Genomic DNA, 18,497 nt, shown 5'->3' on the forward strand with positions numbered 1-18,497 from the left:
TGGATTTGGACGGGATGACATGGCCAAGGCAGCCGGAATCGGCGGATGCGCGGACAAGCGCGGACAGGCGCGGAGAGCGAAAAGGTTATTTGGAGTTCACGGCTTCGGCGGGGACTTCGCGGGTTGGAGAAACTGGAGCCCCAGAGGGAAACTCGGTTGAAACCTTGTACGGAGTAAAGCGAGGTCCAAAGTTTGTGACCTGTCGACGTTTTGCCATCTTTCTAGGTGCGATGAACACCAAATTCAATACTTAAGAAACTTTTCTGATGATCTGCGCGGGCCGTCCGTTCCGGATGATGGCATCGGTTTCGCTCCGCGTATAGCTCCTGAGTCGTGTAAGTGACACAATACGATAGGCTCAGCTTTGCTTGTTACTATTCGAGCTACGTGCTGACCGCGACGAGCTTCGCCTCTGACAAATACTTGACCTTGGGTGAGAGGAGAGAGAATGGGGCAAGAATCCGTAGTTCACAGGGATGTTTACCAGGTTCTTGGCCTAGAACGCCCGTAGCACACAGGCTGTGCCGTAACTCTGTAATGCTACATCGCGCACTTGGCTAAACGCCACAGGACTTGGAGAAGACGCACTCACCAGGACATGCAGTGATTACTGAGTGGCGGAGTCATGATATTGACTTGGCACTTTGAGTAGCATGACTCTTAGAGAGTGCGACAACCTCCATGTTGCGAGTGCGGAATGCATTCCTCTCAATCCTGTCGCTACGATATCAGAAGTAAATCTGCCATTCTCTCTTGCTCAGGATCTCCCAGTTGCTATCAGCCTGATGGTATCCAAAGCCGCTCAACCTTCAAGAACTCGGATCATCCATCTAGCGCCTTCTTCCTGGTTGAGAGACACCCGGAGTCTCCTTTCCCACATCGCTCTTATCTTCTCCACCTCAAGCCCAGCTGTAGCACTGACAGCAAATACACCCGAAGCCATCCAGAGCGAGTCTACCGCTGCCCCGTTTCCTTCCTCACTACCCTGTCGAAGGCTGAATTGATGATTAACAACAGGAATGAACGACCTCTGCACGATCAGGTTGGTATTGGGATCCGGTCTCACCACCCACGCGCCTCGATCGACATCTCCCCGCAAGCCCTTCCCTTCGACATTGATATCAGAGATGCCACTCGCCCCGGCTAAGGAGCAGATAAGACACCTGTCAATGTCCTCGGTGTAACACTGCTTATCCGCTTCGTGAGCAGACTTCTTCGGAAGAAACTTCCCAATTGCTGTGTGTGAATCGATGGCGAACCCTCCATCAACGAGCTGCACACTCCCAACCCATGACGGGATTTCCCCCTTGGGATTCCAACGGACCCTATGAACCCGTACGTGCCACCCGGGAAAGCTCTCCACGACAGGCACTAGCGCCGTCTCAACCTCCAAATCCAACCACTTCCATGGTTTCCAGACACTGACCAAAGACGGCACCTCGTTGGACACGCCCGAAATCGTCACCGAGACAAGCTCTATCCTGACCTCCGTCGGCTCCCATCTTACGCACCAACTCTCGCCATCATCAATACTAGCAGCCAGTGTACTATCTGGCGCCATCTGCGAAAGCAGTGGTCCCGTGGGGACACTAAACCCGAAAGCCGACGAGTACGCAAACTTGCCATACTTTGACTCCCGTCCCTTGAAGCTTTTTTTCGTCATTTGGCCCGAGGAAAGTAAGAAGTGGTGTTCTGTCCCGTTGCAGAGTATATGCCGCGGCGGCCAGACGACTGTCACCCGTCCCGGATCCGACTGCCTCCTCGCCATTGCAGTACCCAGGGGCTTGACGTGTTCGAGAGGGTGGGGCTTCTCCTCGCACCTCCAAAAGGCGTGATCCTCAGACAGACCTAAGATGATGAAGCTCTTGAGGCACCAGTACACCGACTGCGGCGAGTTATAATCCTCGCTGAGATACATGTTGGGATACGTGAACCCGATGCTCAACGTCCTGTCCGTGTTAAACATGTCTGGGTTTCCTGCCCACCATCGGAGATGTCGTAACAGCAATCCCTTGACTACTCCAAGATCGTCGAGAGGCGGTGCGAGATCCACGCCAGCGGTTGCTGCGGCGGCCCAGAATGCAGCAAAAGCAAAGCGGTATGTGAGACTTCGACCAAATGGTATTGCGGCCCCTTTTCCTTGCCGTCAGCTTCCTTTCCAGAGCTCAGTGACAAGGACTTAAACCGAAACACTCACCATTCGTGTCAAAATACCTCCAGAAGCTCGACGCAAACTCCTTGGCAAGCACCTTATACTTCTCAACCCTCTCCTCATCCCCGACAGCGAACCGCACATACAACAACTGCGCAAACTGAATCGCAAAGCTGCCCGAGTAATAATCCGCCTGTTTCCTGTCCTTACCCCAGGCCCCATCACTAGACCACCCCTCTCCCATATAAAACGTATCCAGAACCTTCAGGTCCCCGTCCATGATTGCTCTAGCCTCCTCAACAGAAGCCCCGAGTGCCTTCACCAATGCCAGATTGACAAACACCCTGAACCAAAGCCAGTTATTCTGCGGCATCCTCTTCCCATTAATCTGCCTCAACCAAAGCCTGAGTCTCTTCTTCGCCTCATCGTCACATGCCGAAAGAAACGGCCCAGGCGCAACAAGCATCGCAAAGGCGATGGACTCCATCTCTACCATCCGCTGATCGATGTCACCCACGTCGCCCCAATACTCCTCTGAATTCGGATCCGTCCCCGCCACGATCCCCCGAGCCCAAGACTCCAAATCCAAAACCGCGAGTCCTTCGCTCTCACCGCCGCTTTCGGCGTCATTCAAGAGATCCGCGACAACCCATAACGGCCTCGCGAACCCTTCCAACTGCGCCGCGACCTCATCGAAACCCGCGGCTGTGTTGGTCGCAAGCTTGATACGCGCCTCCTGGGGAGACTTGTACTGCTTCAACGGTAGTATCAAGGCTGTAGCCGCGCGCACGAGGTCGGCGCGGGTGCGGAAGGGGTTGTCTGAGAAACCGGGCAGAGGAGGCATGTTGCTGTATCAGCGACCGGCGAGTCTTCCAAAGAGTAGATGAGATTGATTCCGCAGCCGTCAAGTGGAAGCCCGCAACTACTCGTGTTGATGAAGGTCGAATGAGTTCTATCAACGAATCACACGCCGGCCTTTGCTTCAAGATACATCGGCCGCCTCGATGGTGCGGATGAAATCCAACGGACTGCGGGGTATTTCTCAAACAACCTCAACTCGCGCGAATGATGCACCGAACCGACGTCACACGACCTCAATTGTTCCATAGATTCACGAAGAGGGTTCACTGTGGACTAACGATCACTGAAAGTCTTCAAGGCTGGTTAAGAAACCAATTGTTTACCATTACGAACCGGATATCACACTACATCATGAACATGGGCAGAAACACACTCGCCAAGCTCTGCCCATCTTACACCCTGCTGTTGCCCCTACACCGACTGAGAGTCAGCCCCGAAGGAGTGCAAGCTGAACGACACTATGCGACCTCTGTACCGATTCCGAGAGGACGAGTCTTGCCCAGATCATCTTAGGCGACGGTGAAATTATACATGACCTGGTCTCCCTAATCGAACTCATTGTCGTACCCATAATCATAATCGTCCTCATCCGCGTGATAACCTCCCCACATACCTCCGTGAGCATCGCTCATGTGATCGTAGATGTCCTCTTCGCCAACGTTCTCGCCGCAGGCGAAGCACCAATGAGCATTGCAACCCGGGACGGTGCATGTGATGTGATCACATCCACCCATCTTCTCCGTAACTGTACCGCAGCCGGGACAGTTGCGAACCTTCAGCCTCTGGGCGCCCTCCATTTGAATCTCCTTGCACTCATCACATGACCAGTTCGAAACTTCGGGTGCGCCAACAGCGCATACCCGCTCAGCATACTTCTTGGCAAAGCCGCAATCTCTGCACCAGCTGTATATCCACTCTTTGTCCGTAGCCGCAGCCTGCAGGTTGCCGATGTGGGATATACCAAAGCCAGAGACAGTCTTGACGGTCGGCTGTCGGCGGCAGAAGGGGCAGGAGAGAGCTGCGAGGTTGAGCAATCTTCCACGAACATTGAGCCCATACCAATCCTTCATACAGCCGTTGCAGATCTGCTGATGGCAACCGGAGCGACCACATGCGTTCCGAAGATCGGTCTTCCGGATGTTGGAGAAGCACAAACTGCAGACTCCAGCCTCAGTACGCCGAGATTTCACCCACTTGCGAAGGGACTCGAGAATATCGTCCTGGTTTTGAATAGCCTTGCCTCGAATCGTGAGCTGTGCTTGCTGCTCAACTGCTGGAATGATCTCAACATTGTTCGCCAGCGATTCCCGGTTCGATTCTTCTACTTGAGAAATGGTGTAGAACAGAGAACGGCCGTTGAAGGGGTCCTTGATCGCCGAATCGTCGTTGCGCAGGAGCCACGAGACACCGTTCTCACCGCTGAGCGTCTTGGCTGAAGTTTCGAAGTCGATGACAGTAACTCTGTTGGCTGTACAGGCGGGGCACTTGAAGGCCGAAAGATCAAGGTCGGAAGGACGGTATGTCTCTGGCCAGATAACCCGGTTTCGACACTGCGAGCATTCGACACAGGGAGCTTCGCGCGGGATCTTGTCCTTTGCCGCGACGGATCCATGGTGCCGGCAGTAGAAGCATTTCGCCCGGACATTCAAAGCCTGAGGGTTATAGACGACGTACTGAGCACGGCATGTTGGCGTGAAACATTCAACCCACGTTGCCTCCGTCTCTTCGGTATCGCCACGGGTCACGTTGTTGCGGACACGGGCGTCTTGATCCGGGGCAGTCTGACAGACCTTACAGTTACACGTGCTGCTCTTAGGACAGAGGCCACAGACATTGTCCGGCCCCATTATAGTGACCGAACGGGGAAATTCGCATCTTCTGCATATGACAAGAGGTCCAAGAGATACCTTAGATTTGTCAGGGTGCCATCCAATCTTGGCCTGGAGGGTCGTGTTGAGGTTCAACTCAAGGAGTTTGTAGTCTACCAGAGTCTCAAAAAGACGTCGGTCACTCTGAAGAAGAACACAGGCTTCTGGCGCTGGACGGTGTGTTATATCTTGAGCGACGCGTCTCTCGTAATCCTTGTTGGCATCCAGAAGCAGGGAGAGGCAGCTGGCATTCCAGGTCTCAGGGATGTCCAAGTTATTCCACTTCGTGGTGAATGTGAGTAATTCCCTGTCTGCGGTAGCTGTGAGAGGCCGGATGCCCAAGCGCAGGGCAAGAGCTGCAAGAAGGGCGGCTGGGCGAGCCGCCAACATGGTCCCAGGAAGTATGAGATGTAAAAGAATCTTCCAAAACTTTCGCTGATACTCGACAGACGAGAGAGCCATAGGGATCCGAGCGACAGTAGGGTCGGCTCTAATGTGAGCTGGTAGGTCCTCTTCGCGGGCCACATAGGTCAATCGTGTGAGGACTCTACCGAGCCTCCGGAGAATTCGATTGTCGCAAGAGCGACCAATCTCTAGGAGTTCCTCTCGTGTAAAATCTGTGACTTCACGCTTATCAGCGTTTGCGTCCTCGTCCTTGCCATCTGTGGAGGCCTGGAATTGCTCAGTGGGATCGAGAAACACGCAGGGGTACCTCTGGTGTTCAGGCACCTTGTCGATGGCTTCTGAGATCTCAGCTGCGTAGTCGTAGGACTCTTCGAGCCAAGCTTTCATCCGAGCCTTCTTCTCAGGCTCGGGGATGCGGTCGACGGCGTACCCGAATGCCTGGATGAGTCCATCGCGAGCCGGGTTGTCGCGATCGTTGCAGACGGCTCGCCATAGGCTACCGAATACCGGGTTGATGGCGATGGTGCCAACATCAGCCACGATCAAAGTTTCGAGTTGGCCAACGACAAAATTGCGGTAGACATCATCGGCTTTGTATCTCTTGGAGAAGTCCAAAAGGGGCGTTTTCCGAGCTTCGACGACAGTCCGCAATTCATCAAGCTTGGTAGGTGTTGACTTTATGTTGTTCATGACAGGTTTCTCCATGTGTCTGGCGATGGCAAAGTACGACTCGAGGGCGTCGTCCTCTTCGCTTTTGATGTCCTCGATATTGGAGGCTGCCCGATACTGACAAGCTTCGGCGTAGGTGCGCTGGCCGGACGCTGCACCGCCTTCCTTCCCTACACCCATCCAAGCCATCAGGATGCCGGTGGTCAACTCTGAAATAGCGACCGATGTGGGAACATTGTGTTGATTATCGAGTTTGAAGCTTACTCCCCCCGTGATATGTGAGAGGAAAGTGAAAGGGGCGACGGTGTATTCGATGCCGCCTTGGATGACGGAAAAGACCTTGGCCTTCTTCTCGCCGTCCCGAAGGATCTTGGCGCCGGCAATCCAATCGGTAAAGTACTTTCCACAGCCGTAGAAGGAATCGGGCTTGGAGAGGTTCTCAATCTCGGTGACTCTGTGCTTGGACGACGCTCCCGGGATGTGGGGAGGCGCGTCAGCGTAGAGGATGATGATGGTAGTGGCCTCGGGACGCATGATGCTGTAGGCTCTGGCAAGCCCAGTCTTGGCAGCCTCGGGCCAATCTAGTCCGTAAGTACCAGAATCTGCCTTAATATGACCGGCCTTTTGAAGCAGCTGGCCCTGTGTAATTGTGCCGTCGGCCGTTGAGTTTGTTGAGTACCATCCTGACCACTCCGTCAACATGGAGGCAGAGTAGTCGCGGTAAGCCATGACTCCGATCCGGTCGAAACAGTCGGTCAGAGCCGAAATCCGGATAATTTCGGGCAGAGACTTGTTGAGAGCTTGCAGGTAGCTGCTCATGGACGCCGTGGCGTCCGTCAAGATCAAGAGATCATAATGGTCGGTGGTAGCCATGCTGGGTGGTGCTGTCTGCTGTCCGTAGACCGTCCCGTTCTATGGTGTCTTGTTCGTGAAGACTCCAAGAATGGGAGACGAGGTGCAACTTGAGCATGGAGAATCAAATGGCTAGGAACACATCGAGAGTGCTTTCCGTGTTTATATAGAAGAATTGAGGTATTGCAGGTAGTGAGAAGGAAGAAGGAGAAGATGAGGCCAATTGGGGGATGCGTTGACTCACGCCGCCAGAAGGTGCGCCGCGGTGTTGGTTGACGGGAATTCACCTCAGGAAGTTGGAACGGTCAGACGAAAGGGCCGATCCTGCGTCATTCGCCGTATCCCCTTCAAGGGGTTGCGGACTCTTGCCGGCTGAGTCAATGGTCGAGTCCATGGTAGATGCCTTGGATGTTTGTCCAGTTTCTGCACTGGACGAGTTGTTGTTGCATTTCTTTGAAGCAGCGTTGGCCGAACGTTTGTGGCTCAGCCCCCATGAAGCTTGCCCGTTAGCAATTAGCTCTCAGTTCTTCCCCCACAAAGTGGCTGGGGGCGGCCGCTCATGTCAGCCCTTACCGCGCGCTTCGCCTCGACGATGGTACTTTGGTAGAGATATAAGCATTCAAGTTCGTTTTCATTGGACAATTCCACATCTTTTGGGGGGAAGGCAGAATAAAAGGCATTTTCGCATCGATCGTCACTGGTTGATAGGAAGAAATCGCTCAAAAGCTGGGGGAGCTTCTTCAATTCAACCCACAGTCAATTGAGAGCGTCCATGTATAACAGCCCTTCAAATTGCTTCATTATGCTATTATCATTATATTCTTCAAATTTACCTTGTCTCACCTACATTGAAGCAAAGCTCATCTAGTTGCGGACATACGAAACCGGCTCCAACGCCTCGTTCGCGCAGTTGGCGGGCCCATTGATGGGGTTGCATCGCACCGCCGCACCACCTTCGAAGCGAACGGCATAGTCGACGTTCCAGCGGCTGCTCATGCCGTAGGCCTGGAAATCGGTCGACACGATCTGCGCACCGCTGGAGAATGCATCCTCACGCATTCCCGTCGTGTCGTTGGACAGCAGCGTATCGAGCGGGATGTCGGCGCGTGTGCGGACCCAGTAGCCCGCCTTGACCTGCGCCTGGATGTTGGCCTGTTCGGTGCCAGTGGGGTCATTGAGCTGATTGAAAGTTGTCAGTAGGATATTCACCTCTTCTCAAGAACGCCCTCGGTTCAGAAGGGTTGATGAACAACAAACCTTTTGGAACGCGCAGTCAGAGTTTCCGGGCGCAGAGTTTGTGAAGAGAACACGGCCTTCAAGGTTAGGTCGGCCCTCGGTGTAAGAGTCACGGATGGGGTTGACGGGCCCGTTGTCCATCAGGAAGAGCACGCGACCACGAGCACTCTCCAAGTCGGGCCACCCATACTGCAAGACAGACTGCTCCAGCGTCAAGTTGCCCCTACGGATGTCGTCCGGGGTAACAAGGTCCTCGGGCGCAAAGACGCTACGGATCTCATCATCAAGGCCCTTGAGCAGTGCGGTGTCGTTCCAGGGGATCTGAGACGCGCCGCCGATTGCAGCGAAGGCGGCTTCAGAGGTCTTGAACTCGATCATGAAGGGGATGGGGACATGGTCCGGGTGCGCCTGGCTCCACTTCTTGACAATATTCAAGCACCCGATGAATGTCTTGCAGGTAGGGTGGTAGTCGGCGTCGGCGACATGCAGGACTTTGATTCCTGGAGCGAGGAGATCGGGGTCTGGAGTCGTGGAGAGGTTCGCAAGCTTGCGGATGAGGGGCGTGGCGTAGTGGCCTCCCTCAGGGTCGGCAAAGATGTCAAGCTCAAGGTTGCGGATGGACTGGTAGTTGAGCTGTATATCGAGGGACGGGTGGGAGTAGTAGTAGTTCTGGACGTTGGGAAGCATCTTCGCCTGGGTGGGATGCTCCTCAAGCGGCGCCTCGCGATGGTACGAGTTGTGCGTGCCTACGACTTGGACCTGGTTCATCCGGATGCCACGGGACCAGGTGAGGCCATTGTGGGTGTAGGACTCATTGCTGCATGAAGCGGCGCTCACGAGAGGGAGCACTATTCACGGTTAGAACCTGTATGTGAGGAGAGCCCAGAAAGGGTGTAACGCACGGAGAGCAGCCCTGAGGGCCAGGCTTGACATAGGCGACATGGCGACGAGGGGTGAGATGAGGAGAACGACAGCAACAATCACGCACAGGAAGTAAAGGCAAAGCCTGAGGGGACTATAAGCAGAGCCCATGCTTATATACAGAACAAGGTTGCATTCGAGATCGCCAAGAGCGACCGAGAGCTCCGTTAAAGCCTCTCGATGGACGCGACGCCAGTGTGTGAAGCGGAGTGTTCATCCGGTGGTGCCAGCCAACCGGGTCAAGTCAGGGCACGTGGGTTTAAGTGAAGGACCAGCTCGGAAAAGGTTATATCGCGGCCATGCAGTGACAGAATGAAGATCAAAGACTAACAAGGTCGGACAGCAGACGGCAGGTGACAGACGTACGCAGTGGTGGACAGAGGAGAATCGGACGCACCGGGATGAGAGAAGCCCCACCACCGGAAGCCGTTGTCCGCTGTGCCCCGCACATTGCTTGGAGGAAACAGCTTCCCAACTTGGCAGGCCTGAGGAGGGGTCGGCCAATGGCGGGCTTGAGGGCGAGCATGTGCCTGAGAACTCATCTCATCTTCCCTGAAGCTTCCCTGCACATGAGAACGTCAATGAGATTATCCACGTGGGCTCTCGCCATCAATTGCGACAGGATCTGGGTTGGAGCTCTCATATTGAGTCAAATGAGCGTGTGAGATCCATAATCTGCTTGTAGTGTCTCATCGTCAGACGCTTCTTATTTTCGCAACGACCTTGACAGACCAATCCGGGGTGAAGGCTGAGTGAGTATGCACACTGAGGATGGAAATTTCATACACTGCACTTGGGTAGTTTGAGACGCCTTGGACTTATCAGTGATTGTGATTCTTCTCAAGAGCGACATGAAAACATAATTGAAATGCGACGGTACTTTGTTATCTCCAATTCGCAGCGGGAGTCTGGCCTCTCACTCACTCACTCACTCACCCACCTTCACCTTCACTCACTTTCGTCATTTGAACCGAGTCGAGTAAAGTCCTAGTCAAATACCAATTGATGAGCACCGTTCTGAGCATGAAGGCATAAAGGCGTAATGAGAACACTTTCCATCCTATTTTAATAGACAGCAAAATTGTACCTTCGCACCAGTCAATAGTCATTCAGCTCCTCGTCAACCAGCTGCGCTCCGACTAATGCCTCGATATCAAGGAAGAACGTAATCACCAAGCTCCATTTCCATACCATCATCGCATGAAAGCCACGATTCCACCCAAGGCAGCAAAATTAGCCTCAGGGCACCTCAATCTTACATCCACGACGCCACACCCGGCCGCCCATCATCCAGAATGTTTCGGTCACTGATCCACTGCCAACTTATGTAAACCACCCCGCGCTTCCTTTCGCTCCCTCTGCAATGTACCGGCCAGGCCCGGCCCCACCGCACGGCGCCGTGGCGCACCTCCGGCGTTGTGCATCTGCAGTCCGACCGCCCGTGGTTCCCTCCGGCCTGCAGCACCATGATGGGCCTATCACCCGTCCATCCATCCATCGTTCCATGTCAACTCAACCATGGAACCAGGGGGCCAAGCGCTTGTCGATATCTCTAGGCACTCTGATTCGGCGTTGGCCTGCCCAACTGCCATCGCGGTACCGGACCTACCTTCCCAGTACGTATTTATTACTACCCTTTGCCGTCCGTTATCATCACGTCTTCACCTCAACTCAAGGCGATCTCTAGCATCGCCATCCCTTCATTCTTCTACTGTCTTTAGGAGGTTTTCATTCTTTACATAAGGTACCAATTACATCCCACAATCATTTCCAACGAGCCAGATCGATTCCGGCATTCACACTCCTTTCTCTCGACACCCTCACCGAGCCACACCGAGCAATCACAAGCATCGCCCATCCCCCCTCCATCCACCGTCGCCTGCGCCGAGGTCAACTGCAACCCCAAAGATCGACACCCACTTCCCCTCAAAATGCATGCCCCGACCCCTCATCTTCTACCCCTGGCCACGGCCCTTCTAGCCATCGGCACCAACCTCGCCCATGCAAACCCCCTCCAAGTGCTCACCGCAGGAATGGATAGCACACTCCCCGTCGGCACGAACCCCATCGTGAACCCAAAAGTGGAGTACCTAGGTTTCCAGCACGCCGACAACAGCTGCTCCCACCGCGATCTGGGCTTCACCGGCTCTATCGCAGGAAAATGGTACGCCGTTTGGGGCGATGTGCTCTGGTGCGATGCTGGTGTCACTGATCCCGAAAAGGACACTCCCGGGTTCCACGGCATGGTGCGCGACGCCGTGTCTGTCATGACGAAGAACCCGCTGGTCGTGCACGATCTCAACCTGGGGGAGAATGGGCGTCAGAAGCAGTTCATCCCCTTCAATTCATCGTGGGGAGAAAAGGTTGATACCGGGTTCGGCGGGACGAGTTTGGTCGAGACTAATGCTGAGACGCGCACCGGGGCCGTCTTTTACCTGGTTGTAAGTCACCATCCCCCTCCATGAAGCCAGGAACCAGGCTCCAAAAAGAGAGTCTACACAAGACTTACACAAAACTCCCCAGAACCAAAACGCAGATGGCCTCGTAGGCGCAGGCATCGCCAAAGTAGACGTCCTCTTTGGAACCCCCACCGTGACCAAACGGTACGGCGAACGCGGCTACTGGTGGGATGCCAAAACCACGCCCCGGTACGGCGACATCGCCGCCTTCCGCGACCCGTGCTCCGAGTACATTTACGCCTGGGGCGGCCCGCCGACCACAATCACCGACTGGGGCCAGAGCAGCTACGTCTACCTCGCGCGGGTCAACGCCAGCCAGGCGTTCAACGTGAGCAACTACGAGTACTACTGGGGCCGCCAGCAGGGGTGGAAGTCTGACGTCTTGACGACGTTCAATTCCGAGACGGCGACTGTGTGGGGCACGGGTCAGGGGCAGATTGTGTGGAATGAGCACTTTAAGTGTTATATCTTTGTTCACCTTGGTATGTTTCTAATGCTGTGGTTTCTGACAGGCAGGGTTAAGACTGACTTTGTGAAAGGCATCGGCGGCGGCACCGTCTTCTTGCGCACTGCTACAAAACTCGAGGGCCCCTGGACGCCGGACATCAAGATCTTCCAGGCTCAGGCCATTGATGGCGGGCTCGTCTACGCTGGCGTCGCTCATCCGTATCTGGATCCCACCGGCAGGACGCTGGTCATCTCTTTCACGAACAACAACAGGATCCAGGTGATCAAAGTAACCTTTTCCAAGTGAGGCAAGGTGATCTCACGCGCCTTGCAGGATAACTCATATTCTTCCAGTCACTAAATTTAACTTCATCCCCGAGTACATAATTACAGATCTTCTATACGGGTGTTATGAGGCAATTCGGGAAAGCAACAATTGCATGCCGGCGAGAAAAGGGTTGTAGGCAATATGACCAACTTCAATTCTAATCCGTGAGCTCGAAGCCTTAGATAGAGCCTCCATAATGGCTACTACCACAATACAACATATAGCTTGGTGAACCCATTTCTACAAGGCGCCAACAGCTAGATGAGAAAGTGTCTTTTCACTCTTTCGGGATACCCCTCGAGATACAACATTAACAGGAATGTCATGAATTAACAAAAGAAAAGAATCAACTATGAGCCATTCGAGGCGTTTGGCCGTTCTGGTACCGGCACAGTCTAATACCCAATGGTTCGCCCCTCTCAAAGTCAAGTAATATCAAGCCCACCCTTTTTTTACGTAGTCAGCGATGCCCAAAATGCAACATTCAAGTCTCTCGGCCGGATCCCTGGTGATCGTCCCAGGCAAACCGATTTCAACCCGATTTCTAGAGTTCATGTCAGCATCATCGGAACAGAATCGTAAACATTGTTGTGGGGACATACCTTGAACGAGCACTCCAACATTGATCGTCACCGCCCTCCGCTTTGACCCGGGCGTTGCGGTCTGGTTGGTAGAGGTGCTCTCCAGCCCAAACATATCGCCCGCAAGACTCGGATCCAGGGGCATCTGACTAGACCCCGCGTCGCTGGACTGCCCAACAGACCGTGTATCGCCCAAGTGGATATCAGACGGCCTTGTCGGCTTTAGAGTCTGCCCAAGCCATTGCCTGGCAGCGGCGTCCCCGGGGCTCGTTCCGTAACTGCTCAAGATATCGGAGGCGTTGTTAATGCTGCTGCTGTTGCTATCGAGTCCGCTGCCGATAGCACGTCCAGCAACGGAGGTTTCATCTGAAAAGTCGGCAGGATCAATTTCTGCCGTGACGAAGTCCGCAGCGGCGGGGATATCGACTCCTCGTCTCCGAAGAACCCATTCGACCTCGTCCGCATCGTAAAAATCGCCTTGCAGACCAGGGACGTTCATTCGAAGTCTCGCAGCGGCGCGCTCCACTCTGAGGTCCCGCATCTCTTCCGTCGCCGCATCCCACGGCCCCATGCCATAGAGTGAGTCGACCTTTTGCCGATACGGCTCGGCCGTCCCCTGATTTCCCACCGGGTTTCTCTGCTTATGGCCGCTCGGGTACGCCATCTCGTCCAAGTCATTCATCTCGTCGAACCACGTGCCCCCGCCCCCTAGGTGTAAAAATGGAAACTTCCAGTTAAACATTGTTTCCCGTTGGTTGACACTGAGACGGTTAGCGATCCGCTCCACGATCCTCTCTTTGGGCTCGAAAAGTAAACTGAAACCGAAGGCGCTGTTGATGAGGCTGCTCGGCGGGTTGGGCATGCGGAGCAACGTGTAAGCCTTTTCCAGAGTCGATCGTTGCAGACGCCGCCCAAACGTCCGCTCCTGGTGGGCATAGGAGGTCGGTGAAGAGAGAATATTAAATAGGGATTCAGAAAAGGGCTGGTTGGCGAGTAGATCGAAAGTGCCTGGTTGGTCCAGACTATGTTCATAGGACATACCGAATGGGAAACTAGCATTATCCGGCGTTGGTTCCGTCACAATTTCGTAGCCCATTGGGGCTTGGGATAGTGTCGAGTGCGGCATATGTGACTGACTATCGGGCGCCCAAGATGTTGTATGCACCGCAGTCATGGCATGTGTTCGAGGTGTTGACTGTAGCTGATGCTGTTGCGGCTGCTCGCTCGACAAAACATCGTAAATGACTTGCTCAATCGGTTTCGCGATCTCGGCAGATGGAGACTTTTCGTTGCCCCTTTCTTGCCCACCGGCAGGGCCGCCAACTTCCTCGACGTCTCCATCATTTTCCTGGCTTGGAAGCACGTCGCCTTCCTTTTCTGGCTCCTCGCTCGTCTTCCGCGCCAAAGAGACAAACTTTTCTGTCGTAGCTTGCAGTTGTCTGCCAAATTCGGGTGTGCTCTCGTGCATGCCTTTGCTGACGGCGAAGTCGTAGAGTTTCATGAACTCCTTGCTCATTTCTTCATTGGTGCGCCTCAACTCATCAACTTTCTTTTCGAGCGATTGGATTGCTGTTTCCTTGCGGTTGCGGTAGGCTCTCTGAGCAAGCCGAATTTGTGTTCGGCGACGCTGTTATGGTTAGAAGGGGTCGACTGAGGGTCCAGTTGTAAGATAAGGAAGGTAATAGCAAGCGAACAAGTTTCCGTAGCAAAGCTGCAAAAAGGGGAGTAAGATCAGGGGTAATTCGCCAACTTACGTCCTTTGCGGTCTCATCATTGGTGTCTAGGCGCGGTCTCCCCCTTGACCGTTTCTTTTCCTCCTCGTCAAGTTCTACTACCTCTGCAGACTGAGTCTTTGATCGTTTCTTGGAGGATCGTTTTGGCTCCTCACTGGTGTCGGCAGCAGGTTTCCCCCCAGGAGGTAGACTTCTTGGTGCGCGAAAGCCCGACATACCATCGTCGAAAGATTCGGCGTTGAGAATGGACAACCCGGGGTTCTGCATGAATGGTGCCGGATAGCCGCCGGGGTATTGAAGGACCCCAGTCTGGCGATGTTGGAGGAAGTCGTCGCTGAGGTGGTTGTGATAGAATGGGTGGGCGGGTCCCGCCACAGGTCTGGACAAAGAGAAATCCACAGGGCGCTCTGGGGCGAGATGTGCGGATTCTAGGCCCAGAAAATGGATCGGGGTTAGTTCGCCAGGATTTGGGGGCAGTTCGGGGTCTGCGTAAGCAAATGGTACAAAGCCGCTTTCGGTGGGTGCTTGGAGCTGGGCCTGGAGAAGCCGTGGGTCGTGTGGACGGCAAAGTAAAGACGCCGTGTCGGGAGAAGACGAAGCGAGGGAGGCTGACTGTATAGAGTCCGCCGGCGAAGGATGTGGAAATACTTGGTGCTGATATTGATGCTGTTGGCTCAAGTCTTGCGGGGACTGATGATTATGGGGTACGCGATAGTGTTGTTGGGGTTCGTGAAAGACTGTCAAGTACTCCTGATCTTGAAAATTACGGTAATAGTGTTCCTCTGCATTCAGTTGCTGGTGAGTTCGCGTCAGGTGCGGACGCACATGTGTATATGAAGGGTTGGAGAAGAGAGGTGGGCGGGATGCTGAGTAAAGGACAGTAGATTCGGCGCCGGTTGAACCACGTTCTTCGAGGGATACTGCTGTTAACGGGCCCGGATAGTTGCAGGCACTGACACCAGCGGAGCAGCCTTTCTCTTGTTGCTGATCAATAACTTGTAACCGGCGACTTGCCAAAGGTCGTTGGGGAAGCGGTCGAGAGAAAGTTGAAAAGCCGTGTCTACCTTGCTCACGAGACCCGCTTGCGTGATGGGTCTGTCGGAAGGGAGGAGGTTCGTCGAGGTCGTCTGCCGTATCGGACGGCGTATCGAGGCCGCTGGGACGGGAATGATTACTCATATCCGCCGAGTAGGAAGTGGGTGCGCCGGTAGTGATGTGGATCCGTAAACTTTAAAGATGCCGACTAACGCCTTCGATCTCGGTTTACACGAGTTTGTGAGTGTGGCACACCGAGTAAGCTTAGACTATTGTTAGGGTAAGATAGCCTCACCATTGCGCCGGGCTCCGGGGACCTGTGGCCAGGCACCGTCAGCCATGCAGAGCTTAACAACAACACTCGTAAATCCCGGGCAGAGGCGGACCCAAAAGAAGGTAGCAGAACGAGATTAAAAAGGTAAATGTGTAAAGGAGCCACTTAGAACCGTTCAAATGGGTCTCCAAGTTTACAAAAACGTAGTTGACTAGATTGCGGCTAATAGAACAGCTTGAAGTTACAAGTGGATCGTGCTTTGATAGAGGTACGACCGGTAAAGATTAGAAGACTAGTCCTCTCCAATACAGTTGGACCTTTGACGAGACAACTTAGACATGTTCATGACACGTTGACAGTCTGGGTGTGTCTGAGCCGGATCATACTTGATTTAAGAAAGACAATTCGGCGCCACTTCTTGTCAACACTGACGAAACCCACCAAGGATGAAAAAGCAAGAAGTGAAGAGGCGTTGGAGTACACGGCCCGCCATTGCCATGGTGTGGGTAAAGTCTCCCGCCTTGAGGGTAGAAAACCGACTCGTTCCCCAATCCAAGGATACGGGTGACACCGTGGGACAGGATGATCAGCTGTGGCTAGGCCAGCCTTGTGGGTGAGGCAAGTTGAGTGTGTTGGATTGTCATTGAAATGCCAGGGCCTGTCGGAGAGAGAGAACAATGAAGAATCCCGCGAAGCAGGGAATAAGACGGCCAAGAGCTGCATGATTGGATCGCGGGACTGGGGCGAGAAGGAATCGAGAGGCCATTTGGTGAGCCTTGTTTTCCTCGCGGACCCCGTAGAAGGGAACTAGAGTGTGAGAGATCTGCAGTTCGCAGCTGGGCGTGCTGCATGTATGCAGGTGAAGGACGTCCAAAACCACACCTGCAAGGAAACATCGCGGCCTCGGCCGGGTAAGAAGTGACGAGAATGCGATAGCATGGCATGGGTGATGCTTCGGTGGCCAACCTCGAGTTCTCGACCCGAATTATGTCAGTTCGAGATCCCGGCGCACTGGTCTAAGGTGTGAAACTGCAAGTGATTAAAACCCGTACCCAGCTGACAAGCCATTCGATTGGGCCGGGGAGCAACGGCAGAGAAGCAGGTCGAGATCCATTGCAACCGTGGTCGCCTGTGAATATGTATCCCGCCTGCCAGCCTCACTCTTGGGGCATGCTCACTCCATGAGGGGCAACGATCGCCATCAACTCACGCCATAATCCCGACCGGAGGTTTTTGCATCCCTGAAGGTGTCAAGTAGGATGAGGACGAAAAAGCAAAAAAAGCAACCACCGCTTTCAACATGAGAAAGGTTGTCCCCTTTTCTCAAGGAACCACTGACGAAACAGCGCTCGGAAGGCTTGGTTCGGTAGGGTAAAACTTGGTGGGTGAATTTGAGAGATCGTCAAGCCTGTACCATTGGGAGCCTGCATTGCCATTACTGGCGAAAACCACAAAACGTGGGTGTAAAGCGCCGACGCGTGGTGTGCACGCAGTGGCGCATGCATCATTCGGGATTGATTGGGCCATCTTGCATAGGCAACAGCCTCATGATCTCTGCTCAGCTGAAGGGTGATATGGGATCGTAACAGCATCCCCTTCGACCGGAGGAACTAGAATAACAGCTTCTTCATGGAGAGAGTTGTTCGCGGTTGGGTTTCTGTGATATTCCAGCTCTTTCGGTTTCGGGGCCCGAAGAAAGTAAGCCAATGCTGGAAATAATGTCGAGCTAGAAGCCAAGTATTCCAAGATAGGCAGACAGGACACCGTTCGAGGACTGATGATAATGGGGAGCTGTGCATAGCGAAATGGAGAAGAGAAGGAGGAGGTTTGTTGGTAGGCATGCCCTGGGCCAGACACGGTCCATTCGGTCCGTCCCCCGTATCCTTGTCGGACCCCTTCTTTGTCTGCAGCCCCGGGAGTGACCCCCAAGGGGTTTTCAGGGTTCTGGAGAGCGTGCGACAAGTTCATCATTATGACCGCGAATACGGAGTATGGGTGTGGCAACCCCCGCGCGCGTGTCCGATCTGGATTCTGTCAAACACCAGCGAGATCGTGTCACTGCGGCCATTTCGGGTGGTTCGCGAGGGGTCAGCCACCCGCCTCGTCTAGACCGGCACACCGATCATCTCAGCCAAATAGATATATGCGGCCGGTGTCTCGGCCGCGCAACTTTCTGGGCACGTCGGCGGCTTTCATGATGGTGCGCTCCCGTTCAGCTAATAGAGCGTTGGGATTCATGGCCATCCAAAGAATCGCAAAGAATATCCGAAAACCCGTCCAAGTATCCTAGCTGTGTAAGATACCTACCTAGGTCATCTACCTAGGTAGGTAGGTATGTAGGTATGTAGGTAGGCCATTTGAGGTTCCGACGACAGACGCCTACTTCGATTCGACCGACGGTGTCAGGTTTGATACGTTGGAACGACAGCTTGACTTGATAACAAGCAAAGTAATCTTTACTTCGAGAAATCGGAAAGCAGTGATCGCATTTTGTTTATGATTTGACAGGGACCTTACCAACCTCAATGTCTTGCCCTGGTATTATCCAGCAGTCACTTATGGTGTAAGATACCTAAGCACCTAAGGTACCTAGGTAGCTAAGGTAAGGTAAGATGAGGAAAATCCCGATAAGAATCGATAAGAGCCGATTAGATAAGGCGCCCATTTGTACCTTAT

At 53.9% G+C, this 18,497-nt stretch overlaps 5 protein-coding genes across 5 annotated transcripts; 1 reads left to right on the plus strand and 4 right to left on the minus strand.

Annotated features, from left to right (window-relative positions):
* Positions 1 to 802: 802 nt before the first annotated feature.
* HER10_EVM0010625 (uncharacterized protein) lies at positions 803 to 2,996 on the minus strand (the record flags this gene model as incomplete). The annotated part of the gene is made up of 2 exons (XM_035480078.1): positions 803 to 2,133; positions 2,198 to 2,996. 2 exons carry the CDS (start codon positions 2,994 to 2,996, stop codon positions 803 to 805), a joined length of 2,130 nt encoding a protein of 709 aa, XP_035325963.1.
* A 513-nt stretch (positions 2,997 to 3,509) lies between these two features.
* Positions 3,510 to 7,201, minus strand: HER10_EVM0010565 (dihydroxyacid dehydratase). Its single transcript, XM_035480021.1, has one exon. The coding sequence runs from the start codon at positions 6,826 to 6,828 to the stop codon at positions 3,559 to 3,561; it is 3,270 nt and encodes a 1,089-aa protein (XP_035325961.1). The 5' UTR covers positions 6,829 to 7,201; the 3' UTR covers positions 3,510 to 3,558.
* Positions 7,202 to 7,556: 355 nt separating this feature from the next.
* On the minus strand, positions 7,557 to 9,401 carry HER10_EVM0008738 (acid phosphatase). The gene is made up of 3 exons (XM_035478248.1): positions 8,946 to 9,401; positions 8,065 to 8,891; positions 7,557 to 7,986 (listed from the first exon to the last, which is right to left on the minus strand). Exons 1-3 carry the CDS (start codon positions 9,073 to 9,075, stop codon positions 7,672 to 7,674), a joined length of 1,272 nt encoding a protein of 423 aa, XP_035325945.1. The 5' UTR covers positions 9,076 to 9,401; the 3' UTR covers positions 7,557 to 7,671.
* A 1,233-nt stretch (positions 9,402 to 10,634) lies between these two features.
* Positions 10,635 to 12,263, plus strand: HER10_EVM0005285 (uncharacterized protein). Its single transcript, XM_035474907.1, has 3 exons — positions 10,635 to 11,405; positions 11,488 to 11,905; positions 11,963 to 12,263. The coding sequence occupies exons 1-3, from the start codon at positions 10,896 to 10,898 to the stop codon at positions 12,175 to 12,177; spliced, it is 1,143 nt and encodes a 380-aa protein (XP_035325905.1). The 5' UTR covers positions 10,635 to 10,895; the 3' UTR covers positions 12,178 to 12,263.
* Positions 12,264 to 12,416: 153 nt separating this feature from the next.
* Positions 12,417 to 16,148, minus strand: HER10_EVM0004077 (BZIP family transcription factor). The gene is made up of 3 exons (XM_035473733.1): positions 14,534 to 16,148; positions 12,801 to 14,406; positions 12,417 to 12,742 (listed from the first exon to the last, which is right to left on the minus strand). Exons 1-3 carry the CDS (start codon positions 15,689 to 15,691, stop codon positions 12,651 to 12,653), a joined length of 2,856 nt encoding a protein of 951 aa, XP_035325885.1. The 5' UTR covers positions 15,692 to 16,148; the 3' UTR covers positions 12,417 to 12,650.
* Positions 16,149 to 18,497: the final 2,349 nt, after the last annotated feature.

The sequence above is a fragment of the Colletotrichum scovillei genome, assembly GCF_011075155.1.
Source record: "Colletotrichum scovillei strain TJNH1 chromosome Unknown Contig00013, whole genome shotgun sequence".
Classification (NCBI taxonomy): domain Eukaryota; kingdom Fungi; phylum Ascomycota; class Sordariomycetes; order Glomerellales; family Glomerellaceae; genus Colletotrichum; species Colletotrichum scovillei.